At 42.0% G+C, this 14,973-nt stretch overlaps 1 protein-coding gene across 3 annotated transcripts in view; it reads left to right on the plus strand.

The window, feature by feature from the left end:
* Positions 1–14,258, plus strand: part of SLC24A2 (solute carrier family 24 member 2) — a 276,734-nt gene extending 262,476 nt beyond the window's left edge. For all 3 annotated transcript variants that reach the window (XM_040238391.1, XM_040238389.1, XM_040238390.1), the window contains 3 exons: positions 5,639–5,728; positions 8,444–8,610; positions 11,810–14,258. In XM_040238391.1, the coding sequence (XP_040094325.1) occupies positions 5,639–5,728; positions 8,444–8,610; positions 11,810–12,059 (507 nt within the window). In that variant the 3' untranslated portion in view covers positions 12,060–14,258. The remainder of the gene's footprint in view (positions 1–5,638; positions 5,729–8,443; positions 8,611–11,809) is intronic.
* The last annotated feature ends 715 nt before the right edge of the window (positions 14,259–14,973 follow it).

The raw sequence follows: 14,973 nt of genomic DNA on the forward strand, positions 1-14,973 counted from the left end.
GCCCCAGAACCTTGCACAGAGGAGATGCTCGGTGAATATTTTTTTAATTTAAATAAGTAGGTGGCCAATTTGTGCCACCAGCTAATGTCCAGCAATGTTTTCTAAGCCAAGAAAGTATCATTCTGATGTACTAAAAACTTCTAATGAGAACATTAGCTATCAATTATACAAGTAAACCATTACATTGGGAACAAAATGGACACATGTACCAGCCAGCGCATGGACACAATTTGCTTTCTGCTAATTGGTGTAAGCCTGTCCCAGCAGATGTCAGAATGAGCCACCATTACTAACCATAAATTGACACATCAGACCTTGGCTTGAAGAGCTCTTTCTTCCTTGCAATGAGTGTTAAGTGTTAGTTGCTCAGTCGTGTCCAACTCTGTGTGACCCTGTGAACTGCAGCCCGCCAGGCATCTCTGCCCAAGGGATTCTCCAGGCAAGAACACTGGAGTGGGTTGCCATTCCCGTCTCCAGGGGATCTTCCCAACCCAGGGATCAAACCCAGGTCTCCAGCATTGCAGGCATATTCTTTTACCCAATGAGCCACCAGGGAAGCCTCCCAATGAGATTGGTAACTAAATAACTGTACAGGTTCTACTGGGCAGTGATAACTGGAATGAGACCATAGAGTCCAAAGAAGGGGAATAATCCAGAAAAAAATGAAAGAAGGAATTACCTGGGCTGTGAAATTGGAAATGATAAGGTACTGTGATGGTCCAGGAACACTTAACCAAACTGCTGATGCATGAAACGTTGATGCTTCCAAAGAAAGAACTGTATGGGAGGCTGGGTGAGGCAGATGGTCGTACAGCTGGATTGCTAGTCTGTATTTCCCTGATGTTCTTTATTTTCTGACATTCAGAGCACAAGCTAGTATTATGATGATAATGATCATTAAGTGTCTAAAGCTGGGTATATTTTGAGCATTATTGGCCCTGTCTTTTCTTCAGGAATGAGTATAACCTGGATTCCTAACATCTAAGAATATGTGCTATACAGAGTCAGACAGACCTAGATTTAAATTTCGTGTCTAGTTCAAGATCTAGGTACAGAGTAGATGCCCAGACTTTTCCTAACCCTAGTTAAGGATGAAGACCTGAAATTTTACAAAAAAAAATTATTTTAAATCTTCTTTTCAATGAGCCCCTAATCCAACACTATGTACATTTATATGTTTAATAATTACTAGTTACCTTCTTGATTAAGACTTGTAAAAGATGATGCTGTGAAAGTGCTGCATTCAATATGTCGGCAAATTTGGAAAACTCAGCAGTGGCCACAGGACTGGAAAAGGTCAGTTTTCATTCCAATCCCAAGGAAAGGCAATGTCAAAGAATGCTCAAACTGCTGCACAATTGCACTCATCTCACATGCTGGTAAAGTAATGCTTAAAATTCTCCAAGCCAGGCTTCAGCAATATGTAAACCATGAACTTCCAGATGTTCAAGCTAGCTTTAGAAAAGGCAGAGGAACCAGAAATCAAATTGCCAACATCCGCTGGATCATCGAAAAAGCAAGGAATTCCAGAAAAACATCTCTTTCTGCTTTATTGACTATGCCAAAGCCTTTGACTGTGTGGATCACAATAAACTGTGGAAAATTCTGAAAGAGATGGGAATCTCAGACCACCTGATCTGCCTCTTGAGAAACCTGTATGCAGGTCAGGAAGCAACAGTTAGAACTGGACATGGAACAACAGACTGGTTCCAAATAGGAAAAGGAGTATGTCGAGGCTGTATATTGTCACCTTGCTTATTTAACTTCTATGCAGAGTACATCATGAGAAACGCTGGGCTGGATGAAGCACAAGCTGGAATCAAGATTGCCAGGAGAAATATCAATAACCTCAGATATGCAGATGACACCACCCTTATGGCAGAAAAGTGAAGAAGAACTAAAGAACCTCTTGATGAAAGTGAAAGAGGAGAGTGAAAAAGTTGGCATAAAGCTTAATATTCAGAAGACTAAGATCATGGTATCTGGTCCCATCACTTCATGGGAAATAGATGGGAAACAGTGGCTGACTTTATTTTGGGGGGCTCCAAAATCACTGCAGATGGTGACTGCAGCCATGAAATTAAAAGACGTTTACTCCTTGGAAGGAAAGTTATGACCAACCTAGACAGCATATTAAAACTGAGACATAACTTTGTCAACAAAGGTCTGTCTAGTCAAGGCTATGGTTTTTCCAGTGGTCATGTATAGATGTGAGAGTTGGACTATAAAGAAAGCTGAGTGCTTTATAAATAAAGAATTGATACTTTTGAACTGTGGTGTTGGAGAAGATTTTTGAGAGTCCCTTGGGACTGCAAGGAGATCCAACCAGTCCATCCTAAAGGAGATCAGTCCTGGATGTTCATTGGAAGGACTGATGTTGAAGCTGAAACTCCAATACTTTGGCCACCTGATGCAAAGAGCTGCTCATTTGAAAAGACCCTGATGCTGGGAAAGATTGAGGGCAGGAGGAGAAGGGGACGACAGAGGATGAGGTGATTGGATGGCATCACTGACTCAACAGACATGAGTTTGGGTGAACTCCGGGAGTTGGTGATGGACAGGGAGGCCTGGCATGCTGAGGTTCATGGGGTCATGAAAAGTCAGACACAACTGAGAGACTGAACTGAGCTGAAATGAACTGAAGCATCAAATTTTGTATTACAGAGGTTTCCACTAATACATTGATTTGAACTTGGCTCCTTTAAATCTTTAATCCAATTACTTATTTTCTGCCTCTTGACCGAGAATGTTTTATGGTTCAGGGATATTTTTTGGATGAGAAATATGTTGAAATAATTTGATTCTGACTTGTGACACGATATCAATGTACAGATATGCAAATGTACAAAAACTTAAATAATAATAATATTTACACACTTAGTATGTTAACTAACCTGGAAAGGGGACAGTCTATGAAATGAGGACTCTCCCAGGATATCCAGTCCATGTGCCATGTTATAAAGTGTGGAGATGATACTCCGTATCCCCCCAGGATGTTCAGAATCAAGCCAGAGACAGGCTGCTGCTCAAACCACACTTGTGGCCCCACATCACAAGAGGGGCCCTTCTCTTCCCTGTGACACAGCATGGCCATGGGAGATGAAATGCTCATTACACCTAGGGTCCTGAAACAGTGACTTGTGACCAGAGGAAAAGAATGGAGACTCTAATCAGCTAAATGCCTTGCATGGGAAAACGGCACTGGCAATTCCAAGGCTCAGAGAATCTCCTCTCCAGCTGGAGCTGAACTCCTTGCTTTAAAGGAGTTTGCTTTTTGTACTTTTCTGGTGGTCCAGTGGCTAAGTCTGTGCTCCCAGTGCAGGAGGCCCAGGTTTGGTCCCTGGTCAGGGCTCAGATGATAAAGTATCCGCCTGCAATACAGGAGACCCAGGTTCAGTCCCTGGGTCAGGAAGATCCCCTGGAGAAGGGGAATGGCTACCCACTCCAGTATTCTTGCCTGGACAGAGGAGCCTGGCAGACTACAGTCCACAGGGTCACAAAGAGTCAAACACAGCTGAGCAACTAACAGGGAACAAAGAACCTACGTGCTACAACTAAAGATCCTGCATGCCACAACTCAGACCCAGTGCAGCCAAATAAATAAATAAACACTTTTTAAAAAAAAGGAATTTGCTTTCAAAGTAACTGGCTCAACCTCCACTTTGAAAATTGATTGCTTTTTTCCCATAACCCATTAGATAGTACTCAGGTCCTCAGAAAGAGTCTGAGTCTGAAATGTGAAAATATTTCAGCCAAATGTTTCAGGGGAAACATTTAAGAATAAGGTTGTGGCTACTTACTGGGGTCTGATGCTTTTCCCCAGTTGAATCAACCCCACTGGTCTTACAGACATCCATACTAACGAGTGGCCCAAGAAAAGCCACAGCCATTGAAAGAAAGAAAATGATTATTGTGAAATTTAACAGAACCATGGAAATGATAATGAAAATATGTATTAAAAACTTGAAATTAGAATACAAGCCTGTTTGGAGCGATAAAACTGCGTTCTTCATTATTGATATTCAGAAGATTACCGTATACAGGTTTATCTTTTGCTTTTAATGAAGCTCTCAAAAGCTGTGGCAGAAGTGTTCTGTGTGACTGCCCAAGGCCAGCCCTTCAGACAAGTGAGATAGCATTCATCCAAGTCAACTACATTCATTTTTCTGGGCAGAATTGGATGGTATTATCAAAGCAAAAACTAAGATTGTCTCTAAAAGTGGAAAGCTTTGAAATAAAAAGTGTTTGGCAATAATAAGTGACTCTCCAAGAATATTATGCTTTCTGAGCATGTTTTAAAGGATCCCAATTTGCAAAAAGAGCATCAGTAAGACACCACTACCATCCAATGTGAGCATGGATTTCCCTGTAGTGGGATCGATAAGAAACATTGCATTTTGCGTATCTGATTTGGGTTGATGTTTGAAAGAAATTTGAAAAGTGCTCATCCTGTAAGCCTGAGACTACACAAAGCCTAGGGCTAAAAGCCCGATTCCGTAGTTGGACATTACATAGTTAAAGGTAGAGAACAGGAAAGAAAACATTCCCAAGAGTGTCTGCTCTGCGACTCCCGAAGAAGCAGCACGAGCGGGCCTCTGCTCCTTGTGTAGCTCCAGTATCCGATGGACTGACCATCCTCGGGAACCGGTGTTGACTGTGATGACAGCTTCTTCTCTGTGGCTTTTCCTCATAATTTGCGGGGCTGTAAAATGAGCCCATTTGTTTTTGAAACTATTGATCTTTCTTGTTAACTGTAATTAATCCCATAGGCTTTCTGGCAGATAGATTATTATTAGGATACATGAGTCAAAGCAATAGAGAGTGATTCTCATGAACTTGAAGAGGAGGTAGAAAAGGGAGCAGGAGAAGGAGGGAGGATGTGGAGTACTGAGAGGTTGAAGGCAAGGTTGAGAAGCCACACCTTGGGAAAGGGCAGGAACAGAGAGCGTCTGAGCACCCAGCAGTAGGAACAGACCTTCTCTTCAAAAGACTGCCATCTCAGGTGGGACGGACTGAGAGTTGCATTAACACATATACATTAGCAGATGTAAAACAGATAGCTAGTGGGAAGCTGCTGTAGAACACAGGCAGCTCAGCCCGGTGCTCTGTGACAACCTAGAGGAGTGGAATGGGGGAGATGTTCAAGAGGGAGGAGATATATGTATACTAACAGCTGATTTATGTTGTTGTATGGCAGAAACCAACAACATTGTGAAGCAATACCATCCAATTAAAAATAAATTAAAAAAAAAAAAGACTTCCCATCTCAGCAGCCAGTTTTATGATGGCTTGGCTTCAACCAATTTCACATTCCCGAGAGAAATCTTAATGTCCCAGCTCGACCAAGGGTTACTGATGGGGCTTCCCCAGTGGCTCAGATGGTAAAGAATCTGCCTGCACTGCAGGAGACCTGGGTTTGATCTTTGGGTAGGGAAGATCCCCTGGAGAAGGGAATGGCAATCCACTCTAGTATTCTTGCCTGGAGAATCCCCTAGACAGAGGAGCCTGGAAAGCTTCAGCCCATGGGGGTCGCAAAGAGTTGGAGATGACTGAGCAACTAACACTTTCACTTTTCACCAGGATGACAGATCACCTCGCTTAGTACTCACACTCTCCCCTCTTCCTGGTTCTCTTGCAGTCATCAAGGAAGTTTTTTCCCATCACGTTTTTCGGCTCCATCTCCTGGATCGCAGTCTTCTCTTACTTGATGGTCTGGTGGGCGCATCAGGTAAGACCTTGAGAAGGATACACATCTGCCTGGCTTTTCTCTTGGTGTGTTTGCTTTCTGAAACTGTCACAACGGTATAGCATCTGACACACATATTCTAGGACTAGAGGAATTTACTCCACCTAACTTTCCCTCATCTCCTGGTGGAATCAAGTTGGCATAGCCCCAGATAGCTGTGTGGAGAAAAGCCAAGTCTATCCACAACTTGCCCTCTGCAGCCTGGAACCAGGCCAGCCCAGGCCTGGAGGAATGTCAGGGTTTTGCCTAGCTCTGCGGCACTTCCGTTCACTTGGACACCCACTCACCTCACATTCTCATCAAACTGGCTCTTAGGAAAAGACGTGGAGACAAAATGGTCTCTTCCTTGAGCCTGAATTTACAAAAAATGATGATGTATTTCACTTTTACTACTTCTAACTCAATACCAGTCATAACGCCCATCACCCGAATAAACTCTCAGGAATTGTTTGTTGTAACACATGAAAGGAAAAATGAGATGCAAAGGTCTTAATGTTCGGTCTTAGGTTCTCAGAGGTACTAACAGTTACCATTACTGACTGCATGTGTACTACCTGAATATGGACAATTCACCTCCCTTTGTCCTTCTACATGGGTATAAATCCTGTGGGGGAGGTAATATTATTATCCGCAGTTTATCCGCAGTTTACAGATAAAGAGTTAAGCTTACAGCTAATTAAAGTTGTGTAAAAATGATCATAAGATACCACTTCACAACCACTAGGACAACTACAACCAAAAAGACAGACAATACCATTTATTGATGAGGGTGTGGAGAAACAGGATTGCATATATTTGTCAAAACTCACAAAACCATATGCTTTTTTAAAAAGAGTGAATTTTCCTGTATGGAAATTATACCTTAATTTTTTTTAGAAAGAACATATGGCATCACTAACAAAATCCACTGAAAGTATTGGCTGATAAACCAAGCGTTATCCCTACAACGTATTTCATATTATTCCTATCACAGTTATTTTACTGACATTGACTTCAGATTATTCTTCCTCAATATTTCCAAAAATCACTGGCCCCCTGAAGACATTCTGTTTGCCCCCAAGTCATTATTTTCTACATTCACGAAGAGACGTTTGCTAACAAAATCCAACAGAAATCACCGCAGAAGTTTCAATCCCTGGGTTGGGAAGATCCCCTGGAGAAGGAAACAGTAACCTACTCCAGTATTCTCGCCTGGGAAATCCCATGGACAGAGGAGCCTGGCGGGCTACAGTCCATGGGGTCATAAAGAGTCGGACACAACTGAGCATACCTGTTAAAAAAAGTTAAAAAGCTGTTTCTCAGCCTCCACATTTCCAGGCTATGATGTTTGCCATTTATAACATATATCATGGCCTTCCATAATAATTATTTTTATTCTTCCATGTACAGATAAAGAAAAAAAAGTGATTTTTTCCACTTACTGGAATATATTGTTCCTAGCTATTTTCTTTAACCTTCCTCGAAAATACCATCCTATAAGCTTCCATCTTTTTCTTTACTTTTTAATGATTATCTTAATTCCACAATCATATTCTCTTTTCATTCTCTTATAGAAAAATACAAACACAATCCCTGGAACAATTACAATTATCAAAAAAAAAAAAAAAAGCCCAGAAATATAGAATGCACAAAGAGAAGCCTTATTTGCCAATAATGAATGAGACATTTCTCTTTCTTTTCACCAAAGAAATGCTTTTCTCTTTCAAAACATCCAGACAGCTGATCAAATAGCAGATGCTATAAGTCTGTAGCACTAATTCTATCATTTGCACCTTTGACCTGTAAAAGCTATAAATGATAGGAAGTGCACCATTTAGTGCTCAACTATTTGTTATGCACAGTTTTGCCAATAATAGCTGGTTCCCACTAGCTTAAAAGCATAGTTGGGAGCTGTTTTTATTTGACGGTCACACTGCCACAGAGCCTAGGGAACTGAACTGGTATACCTGCCCTCGTGGTTCACTGCTCTCCATTAGCAAGTGACATCTACATGAGCTATATGTCAATTACGTCTCAATAAAACTGGAAGAGAAAGAAAGGAATTGAGGATCAAAGACATTGCCCAATTGGTCCAGTTAGCACTAAGTCAAGTACTTAATAAATGCCAGAGCCAGACCTTGGACCAAGGTCCTCTGATTTCCTAACTGTTGCTTTCTCCATAGCTGCCTTGCTGACTTACAGTCCTATGTTACCAAACCCAAAAACATCCAAAATCAAGTTTTCTGTGGAAATGGTACAATCTAAAAATGTTTAAGAGTGGGTTATAGACAATAGGAGATGTTCCGTTCTTAATCTTCAATCGTAAATTAAGGGGCACATCAGCTACATGATCTGGTGCCATCGTCAGGCCCTGGCCCATGGGGCCAATGACCAATTGGCATTTATAACTCTGATCTTCTGCTTCCCCTGCCTGGTCTTGATAAAAAATCAAGTAGAGGCTGCATGCTAGTCTTCTGTAGCTCTTTTTTCAGATTACCTGTTTAATCCTTGTGTGAACAGTCCTGATCTCTTGGGTCTGAGTATCATTAAAATAGAAATCTTTCTGTCAACGACTGTGGCTTATTCATTGTTATTATCTCAACACCCAGCACAGCACAGAGTAAGAATTCATTAAAAGGGAGTTGCATTGAAATGTTAGTGGTCTTGATGGTTTTGTGACTTCAAACACTCCTCTGTTTGCCTCGTCATGGCTTTTAGGTTGGAGAGACAATTGGCATTAGTGAAGAGATCATGGGTCTGACCATCTTGGCCGCTGGGACTTCAATCCCTGACCTGATCACCAGCGTCATAGTGGCCCGGAAGGGACTTGGGGACATGGCCGTGTCCAGCTCTGTTGGAAGCAACATTTTTGACATCACCGTAGGGTGAGTAGAACTCATTATATAAAGGGTCACATCAGCTCCACCACTGTCTTTGCCTTCTTAGAAGCTTGTGAAGTCATGACCAGAATCTCAGAGCCCAAAACCAACCAATGCCAACAGAAAGAAAAGACTGGTAGTATCATTCAGTTTCACCAACTCCATTTTTCATCTTCACAGAACTTCATGAAGAATAAGTTATCCTTGGACAGGGAGAAACACATACTTACATAGAGAGCGAGTATTGTAGGAAATGCTTTGAGAGAATTTCACCTAAAAAACGGCATTGGCTACATGTCATGAATATTCAACATTCATATGTGACTGAGATACTCTGGTAGTTTCACAGTATTTTTTTTTCCCATGTTCTAATTCTAATTAAAGTCCCCACCAGCCTCAGATGAGATTTGGAAAGCAGACTAAAACATAGGCCAGGAAAAAAACATCCCATCTCCTTCCTTGGAAAACACTGGCAGGTTTGGTGTTATCGTTTCTTTATCCATGCTGGTGAAGATATTCTAGGTTTTTCTGAAAATCAGATAATGAGCTCTGTTCTTACAGTTAAGCAAGCTGAAATTCTCAATATGAATAATCTCTAAAGTGGATCTGACTGGGGACAGAAGCTGTTATTTCTATCATTTCATTTAACATGTCCAAAGTAGAAGTAGTCTCAAAAGTAACCCCAAAAGGCAGTCCCCTGAGAAAATAAGACAGGATATTATCCTTGTGTTCCTAGAAGCACTGGCCTCTTGGCACTTGAGTTTGGAAGACCATTAAAAATGAATCTTTCTCATTGAACATCTTATTCAACACTGTTCTCTTTTATCCTTTCCATTACCGAAAATATAGTTTTTTCATTCAGTATCTACCGCATATGCGGTACATACATTTTTGTCTATCTCAGCCACACATGAGGTGCGTTTGTCATCCCCACTTTTCAGGTAAGGAAACTGAAGGGCGCAGAGTTCACACAACGAGTAATGAGACAGCTGGGATTTGAGCAGAGTCTATGCTCTCAAACCCAGCACCATCTGAACATGAAACCCTGCTCTGAGCTTCACTGTCTGTACCACCTTAGAGTTCACAGGGGCCCTCTCCTACCACACTGTCTTCCTTTGCTGGCATCTCTCCCTCGAGACCCCTCACTGCTTGTCTGTCTGGAAAACTCCAGTTTTCCCTTCCAGTGTCAACTCGCATCCTGGTTTTCTGATTCCTTTAAGCCTGGCCTGGAGGCGCGTGCTCCTGTATCCACTCTGGGTATCTGTAGCTCACACTCTTGTCAAGGTCATGTATATCAGTCTGTCTGCTAGACTGTGAACTCCCCAAGAACAAGAACTCCCCAAAACCTAATACAATGTCTAATGTATGGCAGTGGCTTGGCACATGTGTGTAGAATGAATGGATGGATGGATGGATGAGCGAATGAACGCCTGAAAAGGTGTATTTTTTAAAAGAGGGACATCCCTGGTATAAACAGCATTTCTCAGTTCTACTGCCCACACATTTAAAGTAGTTTTCTTGGTCAATACCTTGTACAAATAGAAAGAAAATATTCTGTAGTATAAAAAAGAGAAAATCTTACATGGGAAAATTATGTGTTCTTTGAGATATATTTATCATGTTTTCAAAAAGTATTCTAGTGAATTACAAAATGCTTTTTGTTCATTGTTCTTAAATTATACATATGTTATAACTTAAATGAAGGTTTAAAGAAAATCATCCCTAATCCTACTACCCCCAAACATTTAACTTTTGCGCATTTTTCTCTTACTATTTCACAAAGTTTTCTTAGTGAATAATCAGTTTTGCTCTGTTGGAGGGCTTTTATTTTTCCATTTTAAAGCCATTTATGCCTAGCAAAGAATAGGCCTCTATGAGTAAATCAGTAAGTCAGCCATTTTTCTAAGTTTTTTCATAGCTCTCATAATTAATATTCTATAGCTTCAAAATATTCCATCTTGTTGCTTTCAGTTTAACCATTACGCTTTAGTAGGACCTTTGTATTTTTTCAATTTTCTGATAACATGAGTGTTTTATGAAACTTTATAAGGAGAAACATCTCTTTTAATTATCTTACTAGGGTAAAGTTTTAAAGAAATATTAATTTAAAAAAAAAGAAATATTAATGGATCAAAGATTATAAATATTTCAATGGCTATTGATGTAGTATATTTTTCCAAAAGGTCTCTTCCAAGAGTTTATACCAATTTACAAAGTTATTAGCAATATAGAGTGTAACAGTTTCTCCATAGTCTTGGTAGCATTTTTTTCTTGATACATACTCAAGGTAAAGGATTTAGAAATACACATAAAGCATAATACAAGCCAACATATAAGCATATATAAAACATAAACACAAACCAACACCTAATTCATTATTGAAGTTAAATTGCTATTTTTATGTGTATCCTTTTTATAGAATCATATCATGGGCATTTGCCTGTATCATTTAAGTTTATGATTTTAATAGCTATATAACATTACATTGACTTAACAGTTTGCTATTTAACTAACTGCCTATTATGTGAGATTAAGGTGTCCCTGATGTTTCACTACTCAGAGTAACACTGGAATGATCATCTTTCTGAAAAAAGTTGCCTCTCCATTTTGAATTATTCCTTCTGCTTGATCCCTGACAACCGAACTGATAGGTCAAAAGTATTAAAAATGTCGTATTTGCCCCGAAGGGTTCTTACCTATTTGTAGTTCTGTCAACCGCAACTTCACCGGAATTGGATGTGTGCGTGTGTGTCATTGTTGGTCTCTGTCTCCATTTAAAAAATAATAACTTGGCCATTTTCACTGCTAATTTCTGTACCCTTTCCAGCATTTTATCATCTCCTCCCGTCACCCTGTACACATCCTCCCATTCATCTCTTTAGGGCTAAGGATAACATTTTAATCTTTGAAAGGAATCAAAAAAAAAAATTATTTCAAATCAAATTCAGAAATGACCTGCAGCAGCCTTTGATCTTATTCAACCAGAGAACAAATTCTCTCTGCTCTCCCTCATTCGGTCAGGAAGTAAAGGTTTTTAAAGGTCACTTGGCTTCCGTATATGATCGCCTGGGCCAACCAGGCGCAGGTCGTAGTGAACCTAACAGGACGCTGGTTTCCAATCAGACCCCAAGCAGCTCACGTTCCATCCTGTGCCTTCCTCAGCGTGTCTGACTGCGCCCCCCGTCTACCCGCTTCTCCCCGACAGGCTCCCGCTGCCCTGGCTCCTCTACACAGTCATCCACAGGTTCCAGCCCGTGGCCGTCAGCAGCAATGGGCTCTTCTGCGCCATCGTCCTCCTCTTCATCATGCTGCTCTTCGTCATCCTCTCCATCGCCCTCTGCAAGTGGCGGATGAACAAAGTGCTGGGCTTCATCATGTTTGGCCTCTACTTTGTGTTCCTGGTGGTCAGCGTCCTCCTGGAAGACAGAATCCTCGTGTGCCCTGTCTCCATCTAGCGGGAAAAGCCATATCTTGAGCCAGCAGCATGGGCAGCCCCTCCCCGCTCTGGGCTGTAGGCTCCGTGACCTCTGGAGAAGAGGCAGCAGGCCCACAGCCCGGGGCTTTCTGCACGTCCCTCCTTGGCGGATTTGAGGAGGGATGGATTCATGCAGGGCCAGCTCGTTTCATGGCGCTGCTCCCACCCTTGCCTCCTGCAGCAGCTCCATGCAAGTGACAAACAGATCCCTGCCTCTGGGGCTTCTCAGCCTGCATCGCCGACAGGTACTCCTTGCTGGTCAGAGGTATATTCGTCATAATGATGCAAACAATGACAAAGGTGATATATATACATATAAAATATACATACTATATATAGATGCACCTGAACACACCCCCGCCTGTTCCTGTACTGATACCTCTCCTTCCACACCTAGAGAGTAGTCTATACCTGTATACAGACACAGAGAAAACGTATATATATATATATGAAGTCATATATATATATATATAAATACAACTGCATCTTTTCAGGGACAGCTCTAATATATTTCTAGTACCTATCTGAAGAGGGGCATCAACCTTCAGTCTGAGCTTTACCTCTTAAATGCAAGAGGTGAGCTAAGAGAAGCATTGCTGTGAACTTCAACCTACCTTGGACATATTGGGATTCTGCCTGGTATGACAGCTGTTTAAGGAATATATGTTGCAGGAGGTAGGGCTGGGTGGAAAGGGTCCATAGAGAACCTAATATGAGCCCTCCAAAACATTCCCACAAGCCAAACTGGGAAGACCATCCGCCCAGTCTAACTGAGGTACACTGTCTGAAACCCACAGGGTTATTGGGACGTCTGGAGGAAAAACCCAGGTTGGGCAGATACTGGTTTGGGACAAGGGGGAGGTGACCAGGGTTGGGTTTGGGAGAGGTTTGTTTGTTTGTTTATATAGTGCCCCAGCATGCAAGTAGAAAATATGATTGCAAACCAAATTAGTGCTCTTCTAGGACAGCAAAACTATATAAACTGAACCTATATTGTTCCAATGCATGTCCCATTATCATCCAAAGAAGGGGGCAAATTTAGCTGTAATTGTCATTCAGACGTATCTTGATGCTAAGGTGCTTGATGTATAATCAAAATGCCTGCCAAGAGAGCCTGGATATGCACTAAGAAATACCATCCAGTAGAGGTGCTCAGTGGAACTTGCTCCCTAACGGTGTGGTTCTTTAAAGCATCTTCCAGTGTGGTCATCAAGGGCTTCAATGGCTGAAGAAAGACATCACTCTTCCTCCAACCAGTAGAACTAGATCGACACTGATCGATACTGCATGGATTGAGGCAGCTTAGAGATGTTTGGAAAGGTGTTTGTTCACCAGGAAATTTTCTGGGTCCTCTGTCTAGTAGTTCCAGGACCAGGATTTGGTCTCTCCTGCCATGAGGGTCCCATCAGGGAGTCATTCCAGCTCACAGAGTACACTGCAGACTATGCGTAACAGCTTCTTTACACTGGCTTCAGGCCAGTCACTCTGAAGTTCTGATTTCCAGAGCATTCACGGGACATTTTCATTTCATTCATTCAGTACTCACAAGTTCTGTTTGACACTTTATATGATTTCTCAGGTCTATGGCAATAACACTAACAGAGAAAGATGAGGCAGACAAATTAGTGAAAAATATGCAGTTTTTCATTTCCCTGAACCTTGCATCCTTATAATCATTTGAAAGTAAATAGAAGACCCGCCTTATTGTGTAGCCTCCTACATCTAAGCGGGCACACGCCACGTCTGAGGCCTACTCCATCTGATTTCCTCCCCGGTCTGTTGTGTCACTGCTGCTGCTCTGATTTTGCTGTGAGCGCATCCCGCCTAACACAGGGAGGCAGGATGCAATGCTCACAACTGAGTAAAGATCAAGATCAAGCTCAGCATTCCTTCCACAAAACCGCAGCTCACCTACACAGCACAGCAGTCACAGGCAGCGCCCATTGTTGCTCTTCCGAGTGGAGGCCCATAGGAAAGCAAGAAGCCACAATGGCGACAGCCAAGATGGTGGCCCAAAAGGCCAGCTTCCCAGTCTCTCCAGCTTTCCAAAGTTGAGTGTTCAGTTGTGTGAGAGAGATCCAGGTCTCCTGCTTCAAGGGCAGCATTTTGTGCTGAGACAAGAATTTGTGCTGATTCCTTTGAAAGAGAAGAAACCAGTGAACATTGAGTTAGAAACCCTGATGGCTTTCCCTGTGCCTTACTTGAAGGGAGCAGAGTTGTTTGTTGTGTGAATGTACATTATTGACTGGTTTTTTGTGTGAAAGAAGGATTGAATAGGTGACTGACTCAGCAGCAGATAGACTGTGTAAAACCAGAAAGGATGAGGGGTGTTGGGTGCAACCCTGTTCTTCTTCTGGCTTTTCCCTGCCTCCTGTCTGTCTTTCCTGTTCCTTCGCAGCTCACGGTGGAGACTCATACAAGCAGCCTGGGAGCTCCCTTCTGAAGGATTGTTGTCAATCATGAAAATTGATTGCATTTGAGAAGATGCTATTTCCAAGCCCACTTCCCACCTCAAGGGTGTGGAGTGTCCACTCGCTTGCCAGTATGCAGGCATCTCTCCCCCATTAGGTGTCTGTGAGGTTATGGGCTGGGCTTGGCTAAACCCAGAGAGAAGACTGTAGGTGCAACAGTGGATCTTTCAAAGCATTTGAATTATTACCATAATTATAAGAAAGAACTTTGCACAACATGGTTTTCTGAGTAGCTCATCCCTAGTGCCTGTATAAATACATATGTATCTTCATACCAAACCTATCTATACACTATATATCACTTACATCATCACCCTCTGACCCAATTATATTCAGAATTCACAAGCAGGGAGCATCAAAGTTTGCCTTAGTGAAGGAAAAGGGAAAACATGCCCACCAGTAACCAAAGGGAACATTTCCTCC

The sequence above is a fragment of the Oryx dammah genome, unplaced genomic scaffold (genome assembly GCF_014754425.2).
Source record: "Oryx dammah isolate SB20612 unplaced genomic scaffold, SCBI_Odam_1.1 HiC_scaffold_1, whole genome shotgun sequence".
Lineage (NCBI taxonomy): Eukaryota > Metazoa > Chordata > Mammalia > Artiodactyla > Bovidae > Oryx > Oryx dammah.